This window comes from Protopterus annectens, chromosome 1.part0, assembly GCF_019279795.1.
Source record: "Protopterus annectens isolate FY-2018-M chromosome 1.part0, PAN1.0, whole genome shotgun sequence".
Classification (NCBI taxonomy): Eukaryota; Metazoa; Chordata; order Ceratodontiformes; family Protopteridae; genus Protopterus; species Protopterus annectens.
This window is the reverse complement of record NC_056725.1, coordinates 19,992,147-20,015,160: the sequence shown is the minus strand read 5'-3', so window position 1 is coordinate 20,015,160 and position 23,014 is coordinate 19,992,147. Positions and strand designations below refer to the sequence as shown.

At 41.6% G+C, this 23,014-nt stretch overlaps 1 protein-coding gene across 1 annotated transcript in view; it reads left to right on the top strand.

Moving 5' to 3' along the window:
* The window catches only part of ERCC2 (ERCC excision repair 2, TFIIH core complex helicase subunit), a 2,230,202-nt gene that overhangs the window by 60,525 nt on the left and 2,146,663 nt on the right, over positions 1–23,014 (top strand). Inside the window, exon 3 of the mRNA XM_044070725.1 lies at positions 5,406–5,483. Within this exon, the coding sequence (XP_043926660.1) occupies positions 5,406–5,483 (78 nt within the window). The remainder of the gene's footprint in view (positions 1–5,405; positions 5,484–23,014) is intronic.

The window sequence follows — 23,014 nt, the reverse complement described above, 5'->3', positions numbered from 1 at the left end:
CCCAGAGGTTTCTTCGGGCTCTGGGATTCATGGCTTCTTGTATTCCAGTGCTTCTTGCCAGATTGCATATGCGGAAACTTCAGTGGTACCTGAAGTCAGATGGGTTACAGCATCGTCACCCTCTGGATTTCAGTATACCTCTCTTTCTCTGTCTCAAAAAGGAATTTGAGTGGCAAATTCAACAGTTCCTTCTCAACCCAGGCTGGATCTTTCACCTTCCAGTCTCTTCTCAAGAGCTGTTCACTGATGCTTCAGACATGGGGGTGGGGTGGGGGGCTTCTGTTGGTCACCTGAAAGTTCTGGGTCTTTGGCCTCCCCATCAGAAGTCAGACCATATCAACATCAAAGAGATGAGTGCTACGATTCTAGCCCTTCAAGCTTTTCACCCCATGTTTTATCCAGGCCCCTTGAATGTGTACACAGACAACACTACAGTGATGTAATATATCAACAAGCAGGAGGACACAAAATCCTACCTCACTGCAGGATGGCACTTCAAACATGGGAAGTCATCTCTCAGTTATTGGTTAACTCTTCAGGCAGTATACATTCCTTCAGTGCAGAACCTAGTGGCAGACTGTCTGAGCAGGTCCAGAACACAGGCTAACAAATGGATGCTTCACAGAGTTGTGTTTCTGGCCTTTGTCCATCTGTGGGATATTCTTCAGGTAGATCGTTTTGCCTCCCTTCTGAACAGGCAGTTTCCTCTCTTCTTTTCCATAGTGCCATGCTATTTGGTGTGGAAGATGGATACCCTTTCCTTTCCTTGGAAGGGGATGTTTCTTTATGCTTTCTGTCCTCTTCCTGTACTTTCAAGCATCCTGCAAAATATTCAGCTGGACTCCCACAAATGTCTTGGTAGTGACTCCCTTTTGTCCGAGACAGCACTGGTTCCCCCTCTTAATGCATCTGGCCATGGGCAAAAATCGTAAGTTAACCTCAGCGGTTGGATCTCCTCACATAAGGCAATAGGTCTCTCATCCATCCCCACTTGTCCACTCTGCAGCTGACATTGAGGGTGATAGGGTTTTGATCCCTTTCAGGAATCTGTTTTCTGATGCTCAGGATTTTGCATGAGCTAACTAAGCCCTCAACCAGAAAATCTTATGTTCAAATGGAAAAGATTTTCTGTCTGACGCCGTACTTATAAACAGGGTCCTTTTTCAGTGGGGTCCCTCTGGTCATATCTTATTTGTCTGAGTTGATCCAGTTTGGCTTAACCTATTCTTCTGTGAAGGCCCATTTCTGCTCGTCTGCCCTTGAATCCTTCCTTTGACATTTTGTTTTAAAGTCAAACAATTTCTTAAAGGCGTCCTGCAAATTGGGCCTCCAAGATAACCTATTACTCCTCCTTGGGATCTTAATTTTGTTTTGAAAAAAATGACTCATTCTTCTTTTGAGCCTACAGATTCTGCTTCTTTGCAACACAGTACCTGTGAGACTGTTTTGTTGCTGGTGGTTGCTTCTGCTCTGAGGATTTCTGAGCTCCAGGCCCTTATGTCCATTCCTCCTTTTTTTGTTTTTTTCAGAGACGAGGTGTCCCTTGTACTAATACTTTTTTTATGCCCAAGGTAATGAGTTGTCCTTGAATCAGTTGGTAGAACTACCTTCCTGTTTCCATTCTCCTCAGACTGCTAGTGAGAGGGTCCTGCTTACCTTGGATTTGCACAGACTGTTTGGATGAAAGTAGGATTGTTTGGAAGTCTGATGAGCTTTTTCTTTCTTTTCATCCCAGGTTTTTGAGTTTGGCTGTTTCTGAGCAAGCCATCTCTTCCTGGATATCCAAGGCCATTTCCTTGTGTTATTCGTTTCATGGCAATTCTCTGTCTACTTCGGTTCGAGCTCATTCCACTAGGACTGTTGCCTCTTCTGGTGGCTTCTTCAAGGGGTTGGACACCAGTTCCATCCTCGAAGCTGCTTGTGAGGTACTGCCAACACAGGTAGCTGGAATTTTGTCAATAATTATGTCATTTGTGAATATCAAATTAATTTATACAAGATGTTGGTGTTACAAATTTATTAGAACTGTGAGTCATATAAGATGCTGGTGTTATAAATTTATTAGAACTGTATGTCATGTGTATATCAGACTGCTTGATACAGATGTTTGTGTTGAAAAGGTATTTGTAAAGTACTTGCGTTGAAATGTAACCACAGTGTGCCCTACTGGAAGAGAACAGAAATGTACATGCACTACTGTAACTATTTTAAGTGGGGTCTATATTAAATCGTCAAACTTCAAAAAGTTTGAACTATGTAATATCGAACCCTAATATCCAAAACACTAAAATAGCGAACACAAAGAACAGCAGTTTTTTTCCCAGGGAAAAAAAATCGCTGTTCCCTAACAAAAAAAAAAAAAAAACTGGAACTTAACCTAAACTGGGTGGCTCCCCCCCCCCCCCACACTTAAATATACCAACTCTGAGATCGGATCACAGTGGAGGAAATATCAAAGCCCCGAAAATGACCCACCGATTTTTTCCCCTGGGAAAAAAATGGATGTGCCGTGGCTTCGCTATTTTCAGGTTTCGGACTTTCCGGTTCAATATTACATTGTTCGAACTTGTTGCAGTTCGACGATGTAATATAGACCTTTTAAATGTATATGTTAACAGAGGAAACTGGAGGGTTACCCACAGTCCAGCAAACTTCAGAAAAATATCTGAAATTATTTATTTATTATTTATTTTACATTTGCTGACCGGGAGAGTCCACCTGGCTTACAAGTCCATTTCAGTGGAGGCCCAGGAAGAAAAGCTCCAAGAGAACAATTTTTTTTACAAAACATAGTTTTAAGGACACACTTTTGACATACAATTTCCATAGAAGAGACTTTGACATACATATTAACTAACAGATAGGATACATTCATTCTCTGCAATATAATATTACATTTTAGAAAGTATTCCTAAGTTTAGGATTCCTGTGATAGATTTACTATCGGAGTAAAAGCCGAGAGATGTAGAATAAAGCTCTGAGAGAGCAGATGAGCTGTACTTTCTTACTGTAGGAGATAGTTTAGCAATTGCTTTTGAATACATTCTTCAAGTATTTTGGAGAGGGGATAAGATTGCTATAGGTCTAAAGTTAGCAATGTATGTTGAATTTCCTCCTTTGTGCAGCAGGATAATGTGTCACTTTTTCCAGAGAGAGGTAAAGTGGGATTCCTGGATTGATCCATTTATAAGGACTTGAGACAGGGCAGGCAATGCTATTGGCTAATATTTTAAAATATTCACTTTAAAGATAATCAGATGAAGTAGAGCATGGTTTGAGTTTGTTTAGGCGTAGTTTTATATAGGATGCAAGCACAGGTTTGAAGGTGAAAGTGGATCTGGTGATATGTAGCTGCTGGGCAGAATTCGGATTGGATGTTGGGGAATCCTTGTGCTATACTGTCTGTAAAATAAGAGTTGAATTGTATTCTAGTTTTGAGTAATGAATTATTGGGAGAGAGGTTAAGGTTGAATTTATGGCCAGGTTGCAAGTTTTCTTTAATGACTGTCAAGAATTTTTAGGGTTGTGTTTACTGTTAATCTGAAAGTTATTGTAGTATATAGTTCTTGTCTTCATTAATTTACTTTTTAGTACAACTGTAAAGCGTTCTGAAGTTTTCAAGGTGTTATGGTGTTTTATATTTTTACCATCCTTTCCATACTTTTTCTCTGTCCTGCATTAGCATTCTACTCTCCTTGGATAGCCAAATTGCATTATTTGTTTTTAGTTTCTTCCTTCTAGGAGGTACAAGGCTATTAAGAACATTCAGGAAAGTCGTATTGTATTCATTTACAACATCATCTAAAGGGTGTATTTTTAGGAAGTTCCAGTTAATAGATGATAGGTTAGTAGTGAACATTTCTAAGTTGAACCTAGAAAGGTTGTGTGTTGTTTTATGAACATGCTGTGTAAGTGGATGTATGAGATGTCTGGTTGTATTGATTGGGAGATGATCAGTGAAACACTCAGACATTGTACCTGAGGTGTATTTGTTAGGGTCTGATACTAGGATACAGTGCAACAGGGAACTTGGTGTCTTGGTATAATGTGTGGAGCTATTAATTAGTTGTGTGAAACCAAAGTTCACACTAGATGTAGGGGAGTTGGTCTTTGTCCAAACAATTGACATTCACATCACATAGTTGTATCTTTTTCTTGTGGAAATGTTACACATATCCACTGTAGAATATCTTCTACTATAGCTGTATTGTTGCCAGGAGGGATGTAATGAAAAGTAACAGATATTTGTTGGTTGATAATTGTTTAATTTTAGGAAAGTTATGAGACTCAGCTGAATTGAATTTTAATATTGGTTTGTTTTAAGTGGAAATGTGGTAGCTGTTGGGAAATGTTAAAGCAATGCCACCCCATTTCCTCCTTATACAGTCATTACGGATGATATTATAGCCAGGTGGTGTAATTTCAAAGTCATTTATGTTGGGTTTATCCCAAGTTTCAGTTACAGCAGGAATATCAGGTTTATGTTGTGTAATCCAGACATGTAGCTTTTCACTTTTATTTCTTCTGCTTCTAACAACTGTGATAGTAATAGGTGAATTAGCGTAGTGTGTGGAAAATAATTGTCTTGATGCTCATTGAAATAGGTAGGGCCAGGATTAGGCTGAATGTCTCCTCCTGGAAGGGTTGTAGAATATTGAGGAATTATTCATACTTTTTTTTTTTACTGAGTATATTTCCACCCAGTTTTGTCTTGATTTGAGTTGAAATGGAGTTAATCCTTCTGTATTTTGAATAAACGTGAGGGTGTCATTAACTAGATCTGATGCAATGTTTTTATTTGTGGAGAATGTAAAGAAGAAATATGAATAGGTGGTTGGGACAGAGTTGGAGAGATGTTGAGAGTTATTATGGAATCATGGTAGGATGAACGATGGCCCAGTAGCTGGAGAAGAATAGAGAGAGAATTGGCGGAGTAGTAGCATAGTTAAGTGAAAGAGCCTGTATGTTGGCAGGTAGTGGGCAAGTAGGGATCAAAAAGAAAAAGAAGTTGCAGGGTAGAAGGTTGTTTAGTGGTAGTGGAGTCTGAAACCTGATAGAGGGTAAGTAGGAAAGAACCATCTTCTATGGAGGAAGAAGAGCGTTAGGTTGTCCTAGTATCATCTCTAGAATATAAGGAATAGGGAGTTTAAAAGGCAACAGTATGACAGTGTAGTTAAAATAAGGAGTGATTTTTTTTTTGGGGGGGGGTAGTAGAAGGTACAGTGTAGAATAGATAGTCACACCTCTCCCTAGCAGCACCTATGGGAAAAAAAAAAAAAATAAATAAATATATACGTAGCAAAGGTAGTTGGGAGTGGTGCTAAAAGATTAAATGGAAAGTAGGAATTAGGTAAAAAGAAGCAGGAGTGTTTTAACTTTGCTTATGTCTTTTTTTTTCTCCTTAGGGCCATGGTGTTCTGGAGATGCCTTCTGGTACTGGAAAAACAGTTTCCCTTGTGTCACTTATTGTAGCATATCAGTTGGTAAGTTGTAAATTTCAGTTTTGGTATTGTTATAAGTATTATATAGTGTATACTTATAGATGTTCATCACACTAGGCAGCAATGCAGCCCTCGTCCATAGGGTATCCTGCCTGAAAATAGTCCGAAAATTAGCTCTTTCCAGAATTGTACCTTCCTCACTGACTCTTCACCCATCATACACAAGGGTGTTGGTGACACTATTTTGAGATCTTTCCTGCAGCAGCAGTAGTAGTACTAGTAGTACAAAAAACATGGTTGTTAGAGTGACTTCAGTCAGTTGTTTGACCTGCTTCCTCACGAAAGTTGTGCACGAAATCTCTTATGCTGGTTTTTAACAATATTGGCAAGTTTTCTAATGTTTGCTAGTGGTTCTGAACTAGAGAAAATTGTTAAGAAAACTGCCTGTATTGGAAATAGATCCCTTCCAAGGGTTTCCGTTTGTGCTGCCTTTGGCCCATAGCATAACTGGGACTCTTACCTGCATTGTTGGTAGGATCATCCCAAGGACATTCAGTAGAAATGGTAAATTTCCTCACTGACTCTTCACCCATCATACACAAGGGTGTTGGTGACACTATTTTGAGATCTTTCCTGCAGCAGCAGTAGTAGTACTAGTAGTACAAAAAACATGGTTGTTAGAGTGACTTCAGTCAGTTGTTTGACCTGCTTCCTCACGAAAGTTGTGCACGCCACAGGGAAATCTCTTATGCTGGTTTTTAACAATATTGGCAAGTTTTCTAATGTTTGCTAGTGGTTCTGAACTAGAGAAAATTGTTAAGAAAACTGCCTGTATTGGAAATAGATCCCTTCCAAGGGTTTCCGTTTGTGCTGCCTTTGGCCCATAGCATAACTGGGACTCTTACCTGCATTGTTGGTAGGATCATCCCAAGGACATTCAGTAGAAATGGTAAATTTCTCTAGTTCATAGATTTGTACTAGGCTAACTGCCCTTTTGGGGTATTTTAAGCCTAGCCAATTATCCCCTCCTCTTTTTCTTCCTTGGGGATAGGTGGATTTTTTTAAAGCATTATTAATGCCTATATTCTTAACTCAAAAGATGGGGCTAATTTCATACTGTAGCACCATGGTGTTGGCCAAGACCTCTGGGTGCCTTCCTTAGAAGCTCAAGCACACTGTAAAGCAACACTATGAGAAGTAATAGGAAACAGAGGGCAGTCTTTTAGATGTCATTATTTACCTGAGTCTGCAGATACTGACTTCAGTTATTTTCTTTCAAAGCCCCAGTTTTCAGAGCCTGATTTAGCTGATGCCTCTGGCGTGGCCACCTCACAAGTTTGCCACAATTGACTGCCAGCATGTCATCCCACACATTGTCTGACTCTGAGGATTTCAGCTCCAGGCAGGTGGCTTGTTATCAGGGATAGTTTAGGTGGAGGTGGTATCCCCTTGATCTCTGTTTTCATGGAAGATCTCAAAGATCTTTTAGAGCTGTTGATCACCAGTCCACAAACCACGATCACCAAGAAGGCTTCCCTAGACAAGCTCAGTGCAAAAATTCAAGCTGTTGCCTGCTAGCTGCCCTTGACATAGGTCAAGCAGAGGTTTGGCTCAGTCAGATTCTCAAGCTTCTTCACAAGAGTTATTCCAAATGAGATTTCTTAAGTCCAGACAGCCAGCACTAGAAATTCTGAGGTGCCAGGGGCTCCTCCTAAAAGAAGGGTGGAATGTCTCCCCTGGAACATTCTGACATACTGCACTGTGAGGCAAATGAACTGGCTTATACCACTGAGGACGCCTTATCCACTGCTTCGTCTCAGAGGATCTCTCTTTGAGGTACAACATTCACAAGATAAAAGACATGTTCATTGAATGTCGAAAGAATACTTGCAGGTCCAGCTCACATCTAGACATTTGCAGGGCCTGCTAGAGTTATTGATGTCTTGCATTTTTGGTGCCTATCTAACCAGTTCTGCTGGATTTAGGATTCCCACAAGCTCTTGTATAAGTACCCTTTGTCTGCTCTAGCTGCGGTGTATCTGGATTTCGGTGAGAGTTGCTCTTCAACTCCATTCAGGCACACTGTTTCTAATGATTCTTTACCTGTTTGGAAAAAGACATGTACCTCAGCTTTCCTGGCCTTTGGCTCCTTAAACTGCCAATTCCATGTGCTAACTACCAGCAAGAGTTGCTGGAGAAGATGAGATTCAATGTAGAGTGACAAGGATATGAGTCAGGCGATGCTTGATTTATATGACCTGTCAGCACAGGTTACTAGGCACTCCAGGAAATGAAGCTGTAATGCAGAGGATGCATCTTGTGGTGCAGCAGCAACAGGGTCAGTTATTCTAAGGCTTGCTAGTTGAGGACACAACCCCTGCTAGACCATGTGAAGACAGAGGTTTTTTAATGCACCTCTGGGTAATGATCACCTCTTCAGATTCCCATGACTAAGGTGTCTTCAAAAGACTGGAGGGAAGAAGGTAAGACTATACAGTTTGTCAAACAGCTTTCTGACTCAGACTGAACCCCATTTAAGCAAAAGCTGTTCAGTCAAGTGCTGACCTGTATACGCAAAACAAAGGAAAATAAAGTTAAGCAAATGTAAGAGGGCCTGATTTGTGAGAGAATTTCAAGCAAAACCAAAAGAGAAGTCTTGTGCCATCAGGCCTTTGATCCCTAGAGGGAACAGGCTGGGTCACTCAGCTTAACTTCCTTTTCCTTTCCATCTCCATAGCCTGACCTTCCCCCTCCTTTTTCTTCCTGGGGGATAGGTGGATTTTTTTAAAGCATTATAAATACCTATATCAAATTATCACGCAAGACATATACACACAAGCATTAATAGAAAAGAAAACAAACCCTATTAACCTCTTTTCCATTACGTACAGTAGACATCACATAAGTTTTCTTTCTTTCTTTATAACTGTCATCAGTCCAACATTGACTCTTCTACTCCTACCAATACTGCACAGGTACTCCTGCAGGCTCCGAACCCTAGCCCCAAACATCTGTCCTTTTACTCTATCAACACCCACAGCATTCTTAACAAAATAACTGAATTCCACTCTTAGATAATCCAGTACTCCCCCAACATAGTAAATCTCTCAAAAACATGGCTCAAACCACATAACACAGATGATGACCCCCCCACACACACACAGGTTATAACATTCTATGCCTTGATAGGCATAAAAATCCAGCCTTACAAGACCTGGTCACCCTCCACTCAAATAACCGTGAACTTAGATCCATTAACAAGGCACTAATCACAATCTCCAGAAGCGATTACAGCTCTGGTGACTCCCTATATTCTAGCAACATTGCCAAGACTTGGAACTCCCTACCACTACAAATCAGGTTACAACCTAACAAAACCATCTTCAAAAAACAGCTTATTTCCCACCTAAACAACTCCTGGACATACAACTGCCGAGCACCTGGCTGACATATTCTAACACCTTTCCCATACCCGCTATCCAACCTCCTCTTTAAAACTCCCAGATATGCACTATATGTTATCGCACATTACTTACCAACTCACTGCTGCCTACTTCCCACTGTCCCATGTATACCCATTAGCTCTCCCATAGACTAAGTTGAAAAGCTTTCCCTTAAAATGTCAATGCACCTCATATGAACTTGTCTATATTCTCTTCATTTTTTAGTTTTCCTTTCTTGGCTCATCTTCAGTACATCTTCTAGATTATCTCTGCTCAACATACTGCATGAACAGCCATCATATGTTACTACCTGCTATATGTTTAATTGTATGTCTGAATCTCTGTGCTTATGTAAATATCTTATGCAATCATATGTTATTATCTGATATATTTTTATAAGTGAATGTGCAAACCGCAATGCTCATGTAAATGTCTTATGTATAGTATGTTAACAATTGTTCTGGAGCTTTTCTCCCCGGGCCTCCTCTGAAAACGGACAGCTCTGTCCAATTGGTAAACAACGGTTAAAATAAGTAAATAAAATTGATAGAACTCATAAAAAGGTGGAGGTGTTGGCATTATGTACTCAGACCTCCTAACCTTATCCCCCCTAACCAACCTATAGTTGCTGTCTACATACCCCCTGGAGAGAACATACCCTTATTAGAACAGATTTCCCACTGGATGTCTGACAATATTGCTAATGAAACTATTATACTAGGCAATGTTGACAACAACTGGCTTCCCCTTATCTGTAACTCACCTACCACCAGCATAAACCTATATGGCTCACACAACTTATTTCTTCTCTCACTTTTCTTCATAAACCCACTAATACCAGTTCTATCCTTGACTGGATTCTTGTTTCCAACCCTAACCTCTGTCACCACCCTGAATCCCTACCCGACTCCATTAGTGACCACTCCTCTATACACGTCCAAAGACTCTCTCCCCCCCCCCCACCTCCCTAGACCTCATAAATTCAAAGAATGCCGAAAGCTAACCAACTTCAACCCAGACACATTCAATAATTCTGTCACCGCTAGAGACTGGTCCTTCCTCCATCCCTATCTCTAGATGAAGCTGTACTTCAGTTCAAGTTCCATTTTCCTAACCGCACTAGACTCCCTTGCCCCTCCCAGAACTGTCCGAGTCAAATCACTGTGCTCTGTTTGGCTCACCCAACTCTACTTGGTCTCTTATCCAAAACAAAGATTCTGCCTGGAAACTCTGGACTAAGACTATATCTCCCACACACTACCAAAAATATCGGGAACTCCGAAATCAAACCAAAAAACACATAAGCATCTATAAAAAGAAATTCTCTCTCTCACCCCAAACTACAGAACCCAGAATCCCCCAAATATTCTGCAATACTATCAACCAAATTCTCCAACCAGGGAATTCCTCAACTCCTAACCCCTGCCCCAGTAACACATCCCAAGAAATTGCATCCATCTTCAATTCATACTTCATAGATAATCAGCAAACTTATGCAAAATGCCCACCCAACCAACCCCTCACCTCCCACCATCCCCTACTGCAAAATAACCCATTCTCACTAAATCACATTCCAACCAGCTACATTAAAAAACTTATTCTCAGAGTTAAACATTGTTCCACATCAGATGACAACCTGCCATCTCTCTTACTAAAGGCTGCTGCTAACTCTATAGCATATACTGTCTCCATCCTTATAAACCACTCAGTGAATCCACTGTCCTTAATCTCTGGAAAAAAATTCCACACCATACCGATCTACAAAGGTGGAAATTCTGTAGAGCTCTCTAATTATCAACCCATTGCCATACTCTCTCCCCTCTCCAAAATTCTTGAGCATTGTGTTCATAAACAAATATTGGCTTATCTCACTCAAGAAAACCTGATCACCCCTACCCAGCACAGCTTCCGCTCCCACCCCAGCACTTCTATTGCACTTATTTATTTTATTTATTTAACATTTCTTTTACCAGGATAAGTCCAACTGGACAGCAGATGTCCATTTTCAGTGGAGTCCTGGAGAGAAAAGCTCCAAGGAAGTAACAGTGTGAATACACACGATCGATAACAAGAAAGTTAGCATACAGGTAAAAAACAATCACATTGTGCAGTCAGGTTACACGTCTACAATAACAGGTTACATGTCTACAATAACAGGTTACATGTCTACAATAACAGGTTATATGACTACAATAACAGTACAATCTGTGTAAATAAGATACTCAGGAGTAGGTCGATATTTACCATATTTACAAGCAGTACATTGCAGGTGGCAGTTTGTTGAATGCATTGGAGGCTTCAGCGGGTAGTCTGCCTACAAGGCAGTGAGGATTCGGGGGGGGGTCTTTGCAGTTACAAAGAGGGTTAGCAAAGAAGTGTGATCTAAGGAGGACATTGAATGTGCTTGTGTGATTTTGTAGTCGTGAGTTCAGATGGGAGGGTGTTTCATACTTTTGCAACCTCGTGAGAGAATAGGGCTTCTCCAGAGTTGTTCTTACATGGATTGACTTCAATCAGGGATTTGTTACTTGATCATAGTTCCCTGGTGGAGTTGTAAAAGTTTAACATGTTAGCTAGGGCAGGGGTTCTCCTAGGATGGTATAGAATTTGATGAGCTATGATGAGTTGATGGTAGTGCAGCAGGTTTGGAAATTCTAACCAGTGTAGTTTAAGTAGGGATGGGCAGTGGTGGGAGTATAATCTACTATTGGCAGCGAACCTAGCTATTTTATTGTAGCATGTGGAGAGTTTGTTCAGGTCGGTCTTATTAATGTTGGTAAGAACTGGAGAGGTGTAAACCAATGTAAATTCTGGCTATTGTGGTTCTAGACACAGGGGTTAGGAACTGTTTACAACATTAGAGGCAACCTATTTTTTTGTGGACGTAATAGAGAGAGTTTGTGATATGTGTTTTTTGTACTTAAGTTGTTAATCAGTTGTGACACCTAGCAGTTTGGCCTCATCTACTGCGGTTATGAGGGTGCTGTTGGCTGACAGGATGGTGAAGGTAGGGACACAGTGTTTAGTTGGGTGGAATAGCATTAGTTGTGATTTTTTGGGGTTTAGTATGAATTGGTGGTTGTTCAGCCAGTTCTCTACCTCAGTGAAGGATTCCTGGGCTTTACTTTGTAGTAGATGGATGTTGGGTGCTGAGCAGATTAGGGTTGTGTCATCTGCGTACTGGACAATATTGGCTTTAGTGGTTGCTAGGTGGAGATTATTTGTAAATATGTTGAAGAGAAGGGGCCAAGAATTGAACCTTGTGGGGCACCACATGTGACTGGGAGTGGGGGAGTTATTTCCTTTACTAACTTCATTTCCCTAGCCAGAGACGATAATAAACTAGTGTCCTGCCCCTTGTTAGATCTCGCCAATGCCTTCGCCACAGTCTCTTACCCCATCCTCCTCTCCAGTCTCTCCCAACACAACCTCTCTTCAGCAAGTATCTCCTGGTTCAACAGCTACTTCACAGGCAGACAGCAATCTGTAAAATGGCTCTCTGCTCTATCTCCTTTTCTCCCCATCAAAATGGGCATCCCACAAGGCTCAGTTTTAGGCCCCCTCCTTTTTATCATCTTTACTAACCAACTTCACACGTCCTGTCCTCAGTCATCCCTCATACAGTATGCAGATGACTCCACAATCATCTGTATTGCTGACAACACCCTCCGGCCTGTTAACCCTGACACAAACATCTTTCAGCCTCGCTGAAACCTGGCTTACCAACAACCAACTCATACTTAACCCTAAAAAGACAAAACTTCTCTTCCTTCCAAAATCCCTTCATCATCTCAAATACTAATTTTCCATCTCTTCACTTGACAGCACTACTATCGTAGCTGAAACCCACACTAAGCTTCTTGGAGCAATAGTAGACAACCAACTTGAATTTGAGCTTTGTGTTCTACACAGTATCAAGAAAACCGACCAAAAGCTTGGCCTACTGTACAGAAACAAAAGATTCCTCACACCCAACTCCAGGATCTCACTTGCCCAAGCATATCTTCTCCCTAACCTCTTCTGCAGCTCCCAAATCTTAACCAACTTACAGTTCTCACTTCTTTCCAAGCTCAAAACCACCTACAACAAAGTTGTTAGATTTGCAGCTAGTCAGCCTTCCATATTACACCACTGTCACGTTCTTCAGAGACACTCAGCTGGATAGAGTTTCCTAACAAACTCTTTATTTACACAATTTCTGGTTATCCACTCTGTCCTAATTAAGCCCTCTTCCTGCCTTAGCATCTCCTCACTTGTCTGTCTATAAGCCCCTCAATCCCTCAGAAGCTCAGATCAATGTTTCTTACAGATTCACAAACCTAAAAAATCTATTGGACAGAATCTGTACAGCTACTTTGCTGTTCTTTCATGGAACAATTTTCCCATAACCCTTAGAATTATTACCCACATCCATGAATTCAAGAAAACTCTCAAAATGTACCTTAGCACCAATCATCCCACTTGAAGCCATCCTTTTCTCCTTCTCTGTCCTGTCTGTGCCTCCCTTCCCTCCTACTGTTACTCACTAACAAACTGCATTGAATTGTAGAATTGTCCATTGATGACATCCCAATGTGCATTTTTCCAGTGTTTAGTTATTACCTAATTCTATACCTACTACTCACATTAAATGTCTCTGTTGCTGTTTATCTTTACTTGTACTGCTGTGGACATTTGCTTAATTAATTTGTTGTATATTTTTTACTGTATTTTTACTTCAGTCTTTTAATTGTTCTTACTGTGTTGTACTGTGGTGCCTTTTGGACATCCACTGAATTGTTTTAATGTATATTTTCTACTGCATTCCACTTCAGTCTTTTGTAAGTTTTTCGTGCTCAGTTGTACTGCGGTGCTTTTCTCCCCGGGCCTCCTCTGAAAAAGGGCTATTGCTCAGTCGGACTAGCCTGGTCAACAAATGTCAAATAAGTAAAATTACATAAATTGTTCAATTCTTGCATTCCCTTAAACTACACTCCTCCTCCTGAGCATAATTTTCTGCATGTATTATTGCCACAAATTCTGTTTATTTCTATGTAATTTTCTCCTTCCTTTTCTAAAGATCCCCTTCCGGTTCTTTTTCTGTCTCTTACAATACTCAGTACTTCAAATACAGTTGGTTTTGAATTTGATTTCCATTTTCTAGCAGTTGCTTTCTGGCAGCCGACAGAATTAAATTTAATAAGGTCTTACTTTGTCTAGGCAAGTCAGATCTTGTACTCCATCAAAAGAGTAATTTCCTTTAGTTAAAGCAATTTGCTTCCCCAACATTTCTGACAGATTACTCTATATAAAATTTTTAAAATCTTCCAAGTCATTTCTCTCCCTGAAAACATATTACCATTTACCTTTTTCCTCCCCATCGTGCCTCCAACATTTGCTGTATAGCTGAAAAAAAAATCTTTTGACAACTGCTTGGGGTATAAAATACTTATGCATACATTTCCAAGCAAAAATCCTAAACCTTCATGACTGGGTTGTATACTTGAGAGTGATACATGTGTCGTCACATTCTTCCCTTGTAAATTGCTTTTCAAGCTTCTCTTCTCGATCATTTCTAACCTCTTCTAGTTATCATTCAGTGTTTTATATGCCCTACTAATTCTCATTTTTAACTGCAGCTTATGTTCTAGATTTGACTAAAAAAATCAAATAGGACTTTCACTTAGGACTCCTTTATTCCTTTCTATTTGCCTGTGCTCTGATATCAATCCCTTGTAGGCAGCATAAAACCTGTAATTCAACCTTTGACCTCATCCCACTATATTACCTTTCCCCTGTCTAGTTATTTGCTCCCAATACCATGGATGTTCTTCATGTTTAACTGTTGCAGTCATTATATTTGGGTAATCTACTGGCAGGTTGCCCTCAGTCGGCCTGAATTCCAAAGTCTTGGGTCCTGCGTTGGTTGCTGTCTTTTCTTCCATGACGTCAGGTCGTCAGGGGTATAAAACATGCAGCCGACGCCATTTTCTTTAGTCTTTCTTGCCGCGCGGTGCCCGAAGCAGAAGCATTTTGCAAGTGCCAGTCAGCTGACTGCTGAAATATTCGAGTTTGAGTTTCAGAACCGAAGTCTTCACTAAAGCTAAGTACCCCATTGGGGAAACTTTTTTCTTGCTTTTTACTGATGTCAGAAAAAGTTAATAATTGTATTACTTGTGGGAAGCAAATACCTCATAAGGATTTCCATTTATACTGTATTCCTTGCCTAGGCCCTGATTGCAATGTGCTTGGTTGTCGTTTTTTTGCTAGATTTAACCAACGCACTATTAAGCGTTGGTATATTTTTGCATCAAAGTATTTTGGCAACAGATTTAACTACCCAGAAATGTCGTCTGATAGCAATCCGACTACCGGAGTACATAAAAAACGCAAAGAAAAGGACAGAGAAAGGCAGTTGAGATCCAAAACCGACGATGAAGCTTCTCCTAAGCCAGTTGCCAGTTCGCCGGTACTCAGTGAGGTGCTTTCGCAGCCCCTGATACCCGCTATCTTCGAGTCGCAGGCCTCTACCCTGACCCATGTGGAGTCAGGCATGCCGCAAGATACTCAAGGTATTGGACCGACGAATGTGTCTCCCTCGGATGGGTCCGGAGCTGCTGAGCAGGCACCGGCTTCTGAGGGTGTATTCAGACCTCAACATTTGTACATCAAACCAACGACAGCTGCAAAACCAAAGACAAAAGCAACTTCTAAACCTAAAAAACCGACCACGTGCACAGGCCTCTATGCCTAAAAAATAGATGATCAAAATGGCTGAAGACCTTATTACCTTGATCAGGGGTGTACCCATCCCCCTCCAGATAAGAGGCCTAGGCAAGGCACTGATTATGAATCTTCAGATCAAGTTTCTATTTCTTCTGATCAGGAATTATCTATACCTCCCTATGAGGATTCTGATGCAGAGGAATCTATTCCATCTGCCATCTCCTCCTGAGGATTATTCATTTGGAGGAAACCTTGCATACTTTGAGGGAGCATTTTCACTGGGAAAGTCAAGACTTCTCAGAATCAAAAAAGAGGCTCAGGGATTTCCTTCTTCTCCCTCAGCACAAGTCTTTAGCCATTCCCCCTGTTTTAGACATTATGGATGATGTGTTTTCAGAGTCAAGCTTGACCCCTGACTCCTTACCTCCGGCTCCCAGTAAGCCTGACAGATATTACAGAGTCCCCGACTCACATAAATTTTTATTTATAAACCCTGCTGGTGATCCTGAAACTATTTCACAGGGTCCAAAGGGAGTTAAGGCCTCAACAGCAAAAAACCCTACCCCCTCTGACAGAGATTCTAGGGCACTGGACAGATGGGGGAAAAAGGTTTATACATCTGCAACCTTGGCAATCAGGGCCTTAAATCGTCAATTTCATATGCTTAAGTACCAACAACATGTTATGGGATTGCTGAAGCAGAAAATGATGTTGATTTCAGAATGTGCAGAAAGTAAAAGAATTGCAGGAATTATTGCATGCAGCTGAACAAGTTGGAAAGCATACTTTGCAATGTGGTTTTGATTCTTTAGAGGCCTACTGCAGGGCCACAGTTACTGCATCTGTGATTAGGAGGCATGCCTGGTTAAAGGAACAAAATGTGCCTGATCATGTTAAAGTTAAATTGCTAGATGCACATTTACAGCATGATTCTCTGTTTGGTATTAAGGCAGAAGAGGTTTTAAATAAAATGGAAGACAAAGCTAAGTCTATGCAAACTGTTAAAATATTTCTTACAAGTGCAGCCACCAAGATTCTGTAGACACTGGCCTACAGAAAATTAGTCCTTTCCTGTGTCAGCCAGATCTCAAAGGGGCAAATCCAGATGCCCTAAGGGTTCCAGGTACCAGGCTTAAGACTCATACAGGTCAAAACAATGGGGCGCATCCACCTCCAAATCTGGAGGAGATAAAGCGCAAACCTACAGAAAGCAATCCCAATGACTTCCCTCTGCCTTCACCAAGCACTTATCTTTTGGCAGCACCCATAGGGGAAAAATTTGCACTTTTTGCTCAAAATTGGCAGTTAATAACCCAGGACAACTGGGTACTAAACATCGTATCACAGGGATACAGATTCCATTTCCACACTCTGCCAATGACAAAGGGTTGGCCAGATCTGCCAAAAAAAACAATGGGCAGAGGCACAGGAACAGCTTACGTCCCTCATGGATATGGGGGGCATTCAGACAGTACAAGAACAGGAAAAAGGACAAGGTTTTTACTCAAGACTGTTCTTGGTACCCAGAAAGGACAAGGCCTGGCGGCCAATACTGGATTTATCGATTTTGAACACATAGCTGGACATTCCAAAATTCAAAATGCTCACCTTGCAGCAACTTCTGCCCATGCTGGGCAAGAATGCTTGGCTGGTAACTTTAGACCTAAAAGAGGCATACCTGCATGTCCCAATAAGACAGTCATGCAGAAGATACCTCAGATTCAAGGCTGGCTTAATGCATTACCAATTCTTTGCACTGCCCTTTGGCTTATCTACTGCGCCCAGGGTCTTTACAAAGTGCCTGGCACCAGTAATTGCATTTTGCAGACAAGTATTCAAATATATCCTTACTTGGACGACTGTCTCATTCAAGCAGAGAACAAGGACATTCTTCTACGACACCTGGTGTTTGTGAAAAGGCTTCTAACATGCCTAGGGTACACAATAAATGAAAATAAATCACAACTGGTACCCTCTCAAAAGATAACATTCCTGGGTGCAAGCTTGAATACAACTTCCCAGATGGGCTTACCTTACGCCAGACAAAGGCAACTGACTACTTACTTCAAACTGATGGCAACAAAAACCCAGTCCTCTGCAAGACAAATTCTGCAGGCTCTGGGCTTCATGGCATCCTGCATCCTACTAATTCCATATGCAAGACTGCATATGAAGAAACTTCAATGGTACCTAAAAAGTTTATGGAGTCATCATTCACACAGTCTGGAAACAATGATTCCTCTCATTCCCTGCCTGCAACAGGAGTTTCTATGGTGGGCAAAGGCCTGTCACCAAAACATGGGACGGCCCTTCACTCTACCCCCTGCCAGCCAAACCTTAACAACAGACGCATCAGATTATGCCGGGGGGGGGGGTGCACATGGCAGGAAGATGCATTCAGGGCATATGGACACCAAATCAAATGCATCTACATATCAACCAGAAAGAGATGCTAGCTGTTCAAAATGCCCTAACAGCCTTCAAGGACTTACTTCATCCAGGACAACTACTGATAGACAGACAACACCACAGTCATGTGGTATATAAACAGGCAAGGGGGCACACACTCATACCCCCTTTGCAGATTAGCCATGGCACTGTGGGACACAGCTTTGACCTACCAAATACATATTCAAGCTCAATTCCTGCCAGGAAAACAAAACACTCTGGCAGACAATTTAAGCAGAAACTTTATGGATCCTCACGAATGGAAACTAAATCCACAAGTCTTCAGCATGATAACAGAGAAATGGGGGAGCCAGACATAGATCTGTTTGCCTCCCCTCAAAATTATCTCCTGAAAAGATTCTGCACAAGGACTTATCACAGACAAGCATGGAAATTGGTCGCCCTATCCTTCAGTTGGAAAAACCTATCAGTTTACGCCTTTCCTCCTCTGCCTCTTCTACCCAAGGTCTTCCTAAAAGTCAGACAAGAGAAGCCAAAGATGATATTAATTGCCCCGGACTGGCCCCGCCAATACTGGTACCCAATCCCAAGGAACTTGTCTCAATACCCAGCTTGGACCTTGCCTCAGAAACCACAACTACTGTCCCAGCAAAACAATCAGATCCTGCACAATCAACTACAGACTGTGAACCTGGCAGCATGGCTAATCCTGTAATCATACAAACGACACCTCTCAATAAAGCTGTGATGGATGTCATTTTGGAAGCCAGAAGGCCTAGTACTAGAAAATCTTATTCTGACAAATGAAGAGATTCTGTGCTTGGAATCAAGCACAAGGAACTGATACAGCAGAACCACATATTCCTCAGATATTACAATACTTAACTGAGATGCTTGACAAAGGCCCATCTTTCTCATCAATCAAAATCCATGTCTCTGCCATTTCGGCTCATTACAATACAGAGCCACCAATCTTTTCCCATCCTTTACTAAAGCAGTATCTTAGAGGAGCCAAAAATTTAAGGCCTCCTAGAAGATCACCATTACAAGCATGGGACCTCAACTGTGTGTTGGAAAAGCTCACACTGCCTCCTGCCTCCATTTGAACCAGCTGCTACTGCTGATATAAAGTTTTTATCATGGAAGACAGCTCTGCTACTAGCAATTACTTCAGCAAGAAGAGTTTCAGAGCTACAGGCCCTCATGGCTGTAGAGCCTTTTGTCATATTTTACCCAGACAGGTTATCTCTGAGGGCAAATCCTACTTTTATGCCTAAGGTCGTTTCCAGTGTGGCTCTTAACCAAACAATTCATGTGCCAACTTTTTATCCAAATCTGCAGAACAAAAGGGAGAGAATTCTGCATTCCTTGGACGTACACAGACAGCTAAGATTCTACTTGAGCAGGACTAAAGCTCTAAGAAAAACTGAGCAATCACTAGTGTCATATGCTGCAGGATCAGAAGGAAAGGCCATTTCAAAGCAACAGTTTCAAAGTGGATAAGCCATTGCATCCGTTTCTGCTACTTACACCATGGCAAACCTGTGCCCAAGGGCATTAGATCTCACTCCACCAGAGCTGCAGCTACTTCAGCAGCCTTTCTCAGAGGAGTACCAACCAAGGACATTCTATAGGCTGCTACTTGGAGTTCTGTTCACACCTTTACAAAACATTACCATTTGCCTCTGTACTCTTAAGTCCAGGGCAGGCTTTGCCACTGCAGTACTGCAGGGCCTTATAGCCTCACCTAATGCTGTTTAGCTCCAGCCTCCCAACCATAGCTTTGGGATTCTACCCAAATGTAATGACTGCAACAGCGAAACACGAAGAACATAGTACAGTTGTGTACACTTTCTATAAATGTAGATGTTCGAGTGTATTCACTGTTGCAGTCCAGGTTACCCTCCCGTCATCCCCCTGTCATTCTACAATTTATCTTTCCTTCTCTATCTTCTACAACCTATGTGGTGTATTTGCTTGTAGTTGAAGGTAAAGTTTATACTGATGCATGTGTATATATATATATATATATATATATATATATATATATATATAAATATTTATAGTGGGGGCACCTGACATCAGGGGCAAGAAAAACTAAAGTAAATGGCATCGGCTGCATGTTTTATACCCCTGACAACCTGACGTCATGGAAGAGAAGACCACAACCAATGCAGGACCCAAGACTTTGGAATTCAGGCCGACTGGGGGCAACCTGCCAGCAGATTACCCAAATGTAATGACTGCAACAGTGAATACACTCGAACATCTACATTTATGGTAAGTGTACACAACTGTACTTTCTTTGCCAGTTTCCTCCAGTAAATTCCAGCCCCCTCTTGCCAATTTTTGTATCCCTACTTATAGTCCTTCGTATTGGCTAAATATAATTTCCTCATTCCTGTGTTTGCTTAGTTCTTAGAATAAGTTCTGCAACTTTTTGAATATAATATTTTGTATGGTGGTTGTCATTCTCCTTTTGAGGTTCTGCATTCAGACTCTCACACTGTCCTTATTTCATGAGCTGCCCTCTGCTCCATCATCCCTTTCCACTTTGAATTATAGCCTTTTGCTTGTGTTATGTATATGGACCTATTCTGTGTAGCTCTAAAAAATAACCTTTCAAACTGGGTAATCCTAAACACCTTATTCAGTTGGGAGGATCACTTTATCCCACTTATCTCTTCTCCTTGACCCCACACAGATAAATTCCTGTCAGCTCTTTATTAATTATTGTCCAACTACTTCTCTGGGTGATTTAAAATATGCCTGAAAACTAAAGGGGCTAAAATATTTTCATTGGTTGTCTTACTAACCATATTCATAAACAAGAGTTTCCAGTTTTTGTGTAATCTTATGTGTAGTCTCTTCCTGTGTATCCTTAACTGCCATAACAAAAGCCTTTTTAATTCAAACACCTCAATACTTCACGTTATTGTGTCATCTTAAATATGGGGGTTGCTGAACCAGTTCATGTGTGGGTACATAGTTTACAGCTATAGCCTTTATTTTATCTTATTAATTTTATATCCTGAACATCCATAGAGCTATCTCAAACTGTTCCACTACAGTGAGATGACCATTTCCCAGTTTGTCAAGTACAAAATAATATAGGTTCATAGCTTCATAGGTTGGTACTGGGCTATCTGCCTGAAGGCATATATTAGCCCAGCCACATTGTGCGGTATTCACCGCCCCTTTAGTAGTTCCCTAGACCCTTGTACTAGCAGCTAGTACCCTTGGCCCCTATCTAGTAGTGCTGTTGGTGTGATCCCCGGTGTGGACTTTGTTACCCATCCACTCATCAAGGTTCCTCTTGAAGAGTGATAGTGAGGGGCTCTGTCTTATGTAGATCGGGACCCTGTTCCATAGTAAGGGAAGTCTCTGCGAAGGGAATCTATCCCTCCAGCATGTTCTATTCATTGTTGTGTTGAGGTTTATATCCCTAGAGCGTGTAGCTCGAGTAGATTTGGTTTTGCTAAGATGGAGCATGTTCAACAATTCTGGGTTGGACATGGCTCTGTACGTTAGACAGAGGTCGCCTCTGAGAAAGCGGTATGCAACAGAGAACAGTCTTAGCTTTTTCAGTCGTGCTGCATAGGGCAACTGTTTGAGGCCAGTAATCCTCTTGGTTAGGTACCTCAGTGGTCTCTCCAGCTGCTGGTGATGTCTAGCCAGGTACATTCCAATTGGTGCATTGTACTCAATAATGGGTCTGATGAGGGAAGAGTAGAGAGGCACCATTACATCCTTAGATCTTGATGCGAACCCTTTCGTGATCAGATGGGTCACATAGAAGGATTTTCTAACCACTTTGGCAACATGGTTATCAAAGGAAAGCTGACTATCTACTTGGGTCCCAAGATCCCTTATTTCTTCTTCAGATTTCAGGGGATTACCTCCTATGTTGTAGTTTGCGGGTACTCTGTTTTTTCCAAAGGGGATTACTGCGCATTTTTTTGCATTTAGCTTGAGACCATGGCTTTGACACCATGCATCAGTCTCATTTAGGCCCTTCTGGAGGATCTCCATGTCGGCCCGGAGACTCTATTATAGCACCCAGTTTGCAGTCATCCGCAAACTGTCAGCCACAGCCCTTCCGTGCTTGCCTGTACTTCTGAGAAGTATATGCCAAACAGGACAGAGCCCTGAGGCACACCACTCGTTACTGGTCTGGATTCGGACATAGATCCCACTACTCTTACTTTATGGGATCTGTCTGAGAGCCAGTTTGTGATCCATCTTGTGACGTAAGGGTTTATGCCCAGGCTGGTGAGCTTATCAATAATACCTGAATGGGGAATGGTGTTAAATGCTTTAGCAAGGTCAAGGTAAGCTGTGTGTACCTCCTTTCCCTTATCTATAGCCTGAGTAACTGTCTCAAAGAAATCCACCAGGTTCAGGAGGCATGATCTGCCCTTGAAGCCGAACTGTGTGGGGTCCAGCGACTGGAGGTTCCCCATCTCTCCATTTATGAGTTCCATAATGATTTGCTCCATAGCCTTACAGATCAGACTGGTCAGGCTTATTGGTCGGTAGTTCCCAGGGTCAGTTGTGGCCCCACCCTTGTGTAGCGGGACCACTGTTGTCGTGCGCCATTCTATGGGCACATATCCTGTGGAGAGGCTGAGACTGAACAGGCTATTAAGATGCAGGGTTAATTCCTTTTGGAGCTCGCATATGACACAGCCTGGGACACCATCTGGTCCCATGGAGGCAGTGTTTTTAGCTTTAGGTAGAGCCTTGTTAACCAACGTATCAGTAATAATTGGACTTGCACAATCCCCTGGAATGGTAATAGGCCCTGTAGGTGGTGAGGGGGGGGGGAGAAATTTGCACTGAACCTGTCAGCCAAGATGTTGGCAATGTCAGAAGGGTCAGTGTATTTTGTTCCATTTTGTACTAGCTCAGAACAGACCTGAGCGTTGCCATTTAGGTGTTTGACTTAGTCATAGAAGGCCTTATGGTTATCCTTGGCAACTTTCTTTTCAAAATTAGCTTTAGTTGACTTGATGA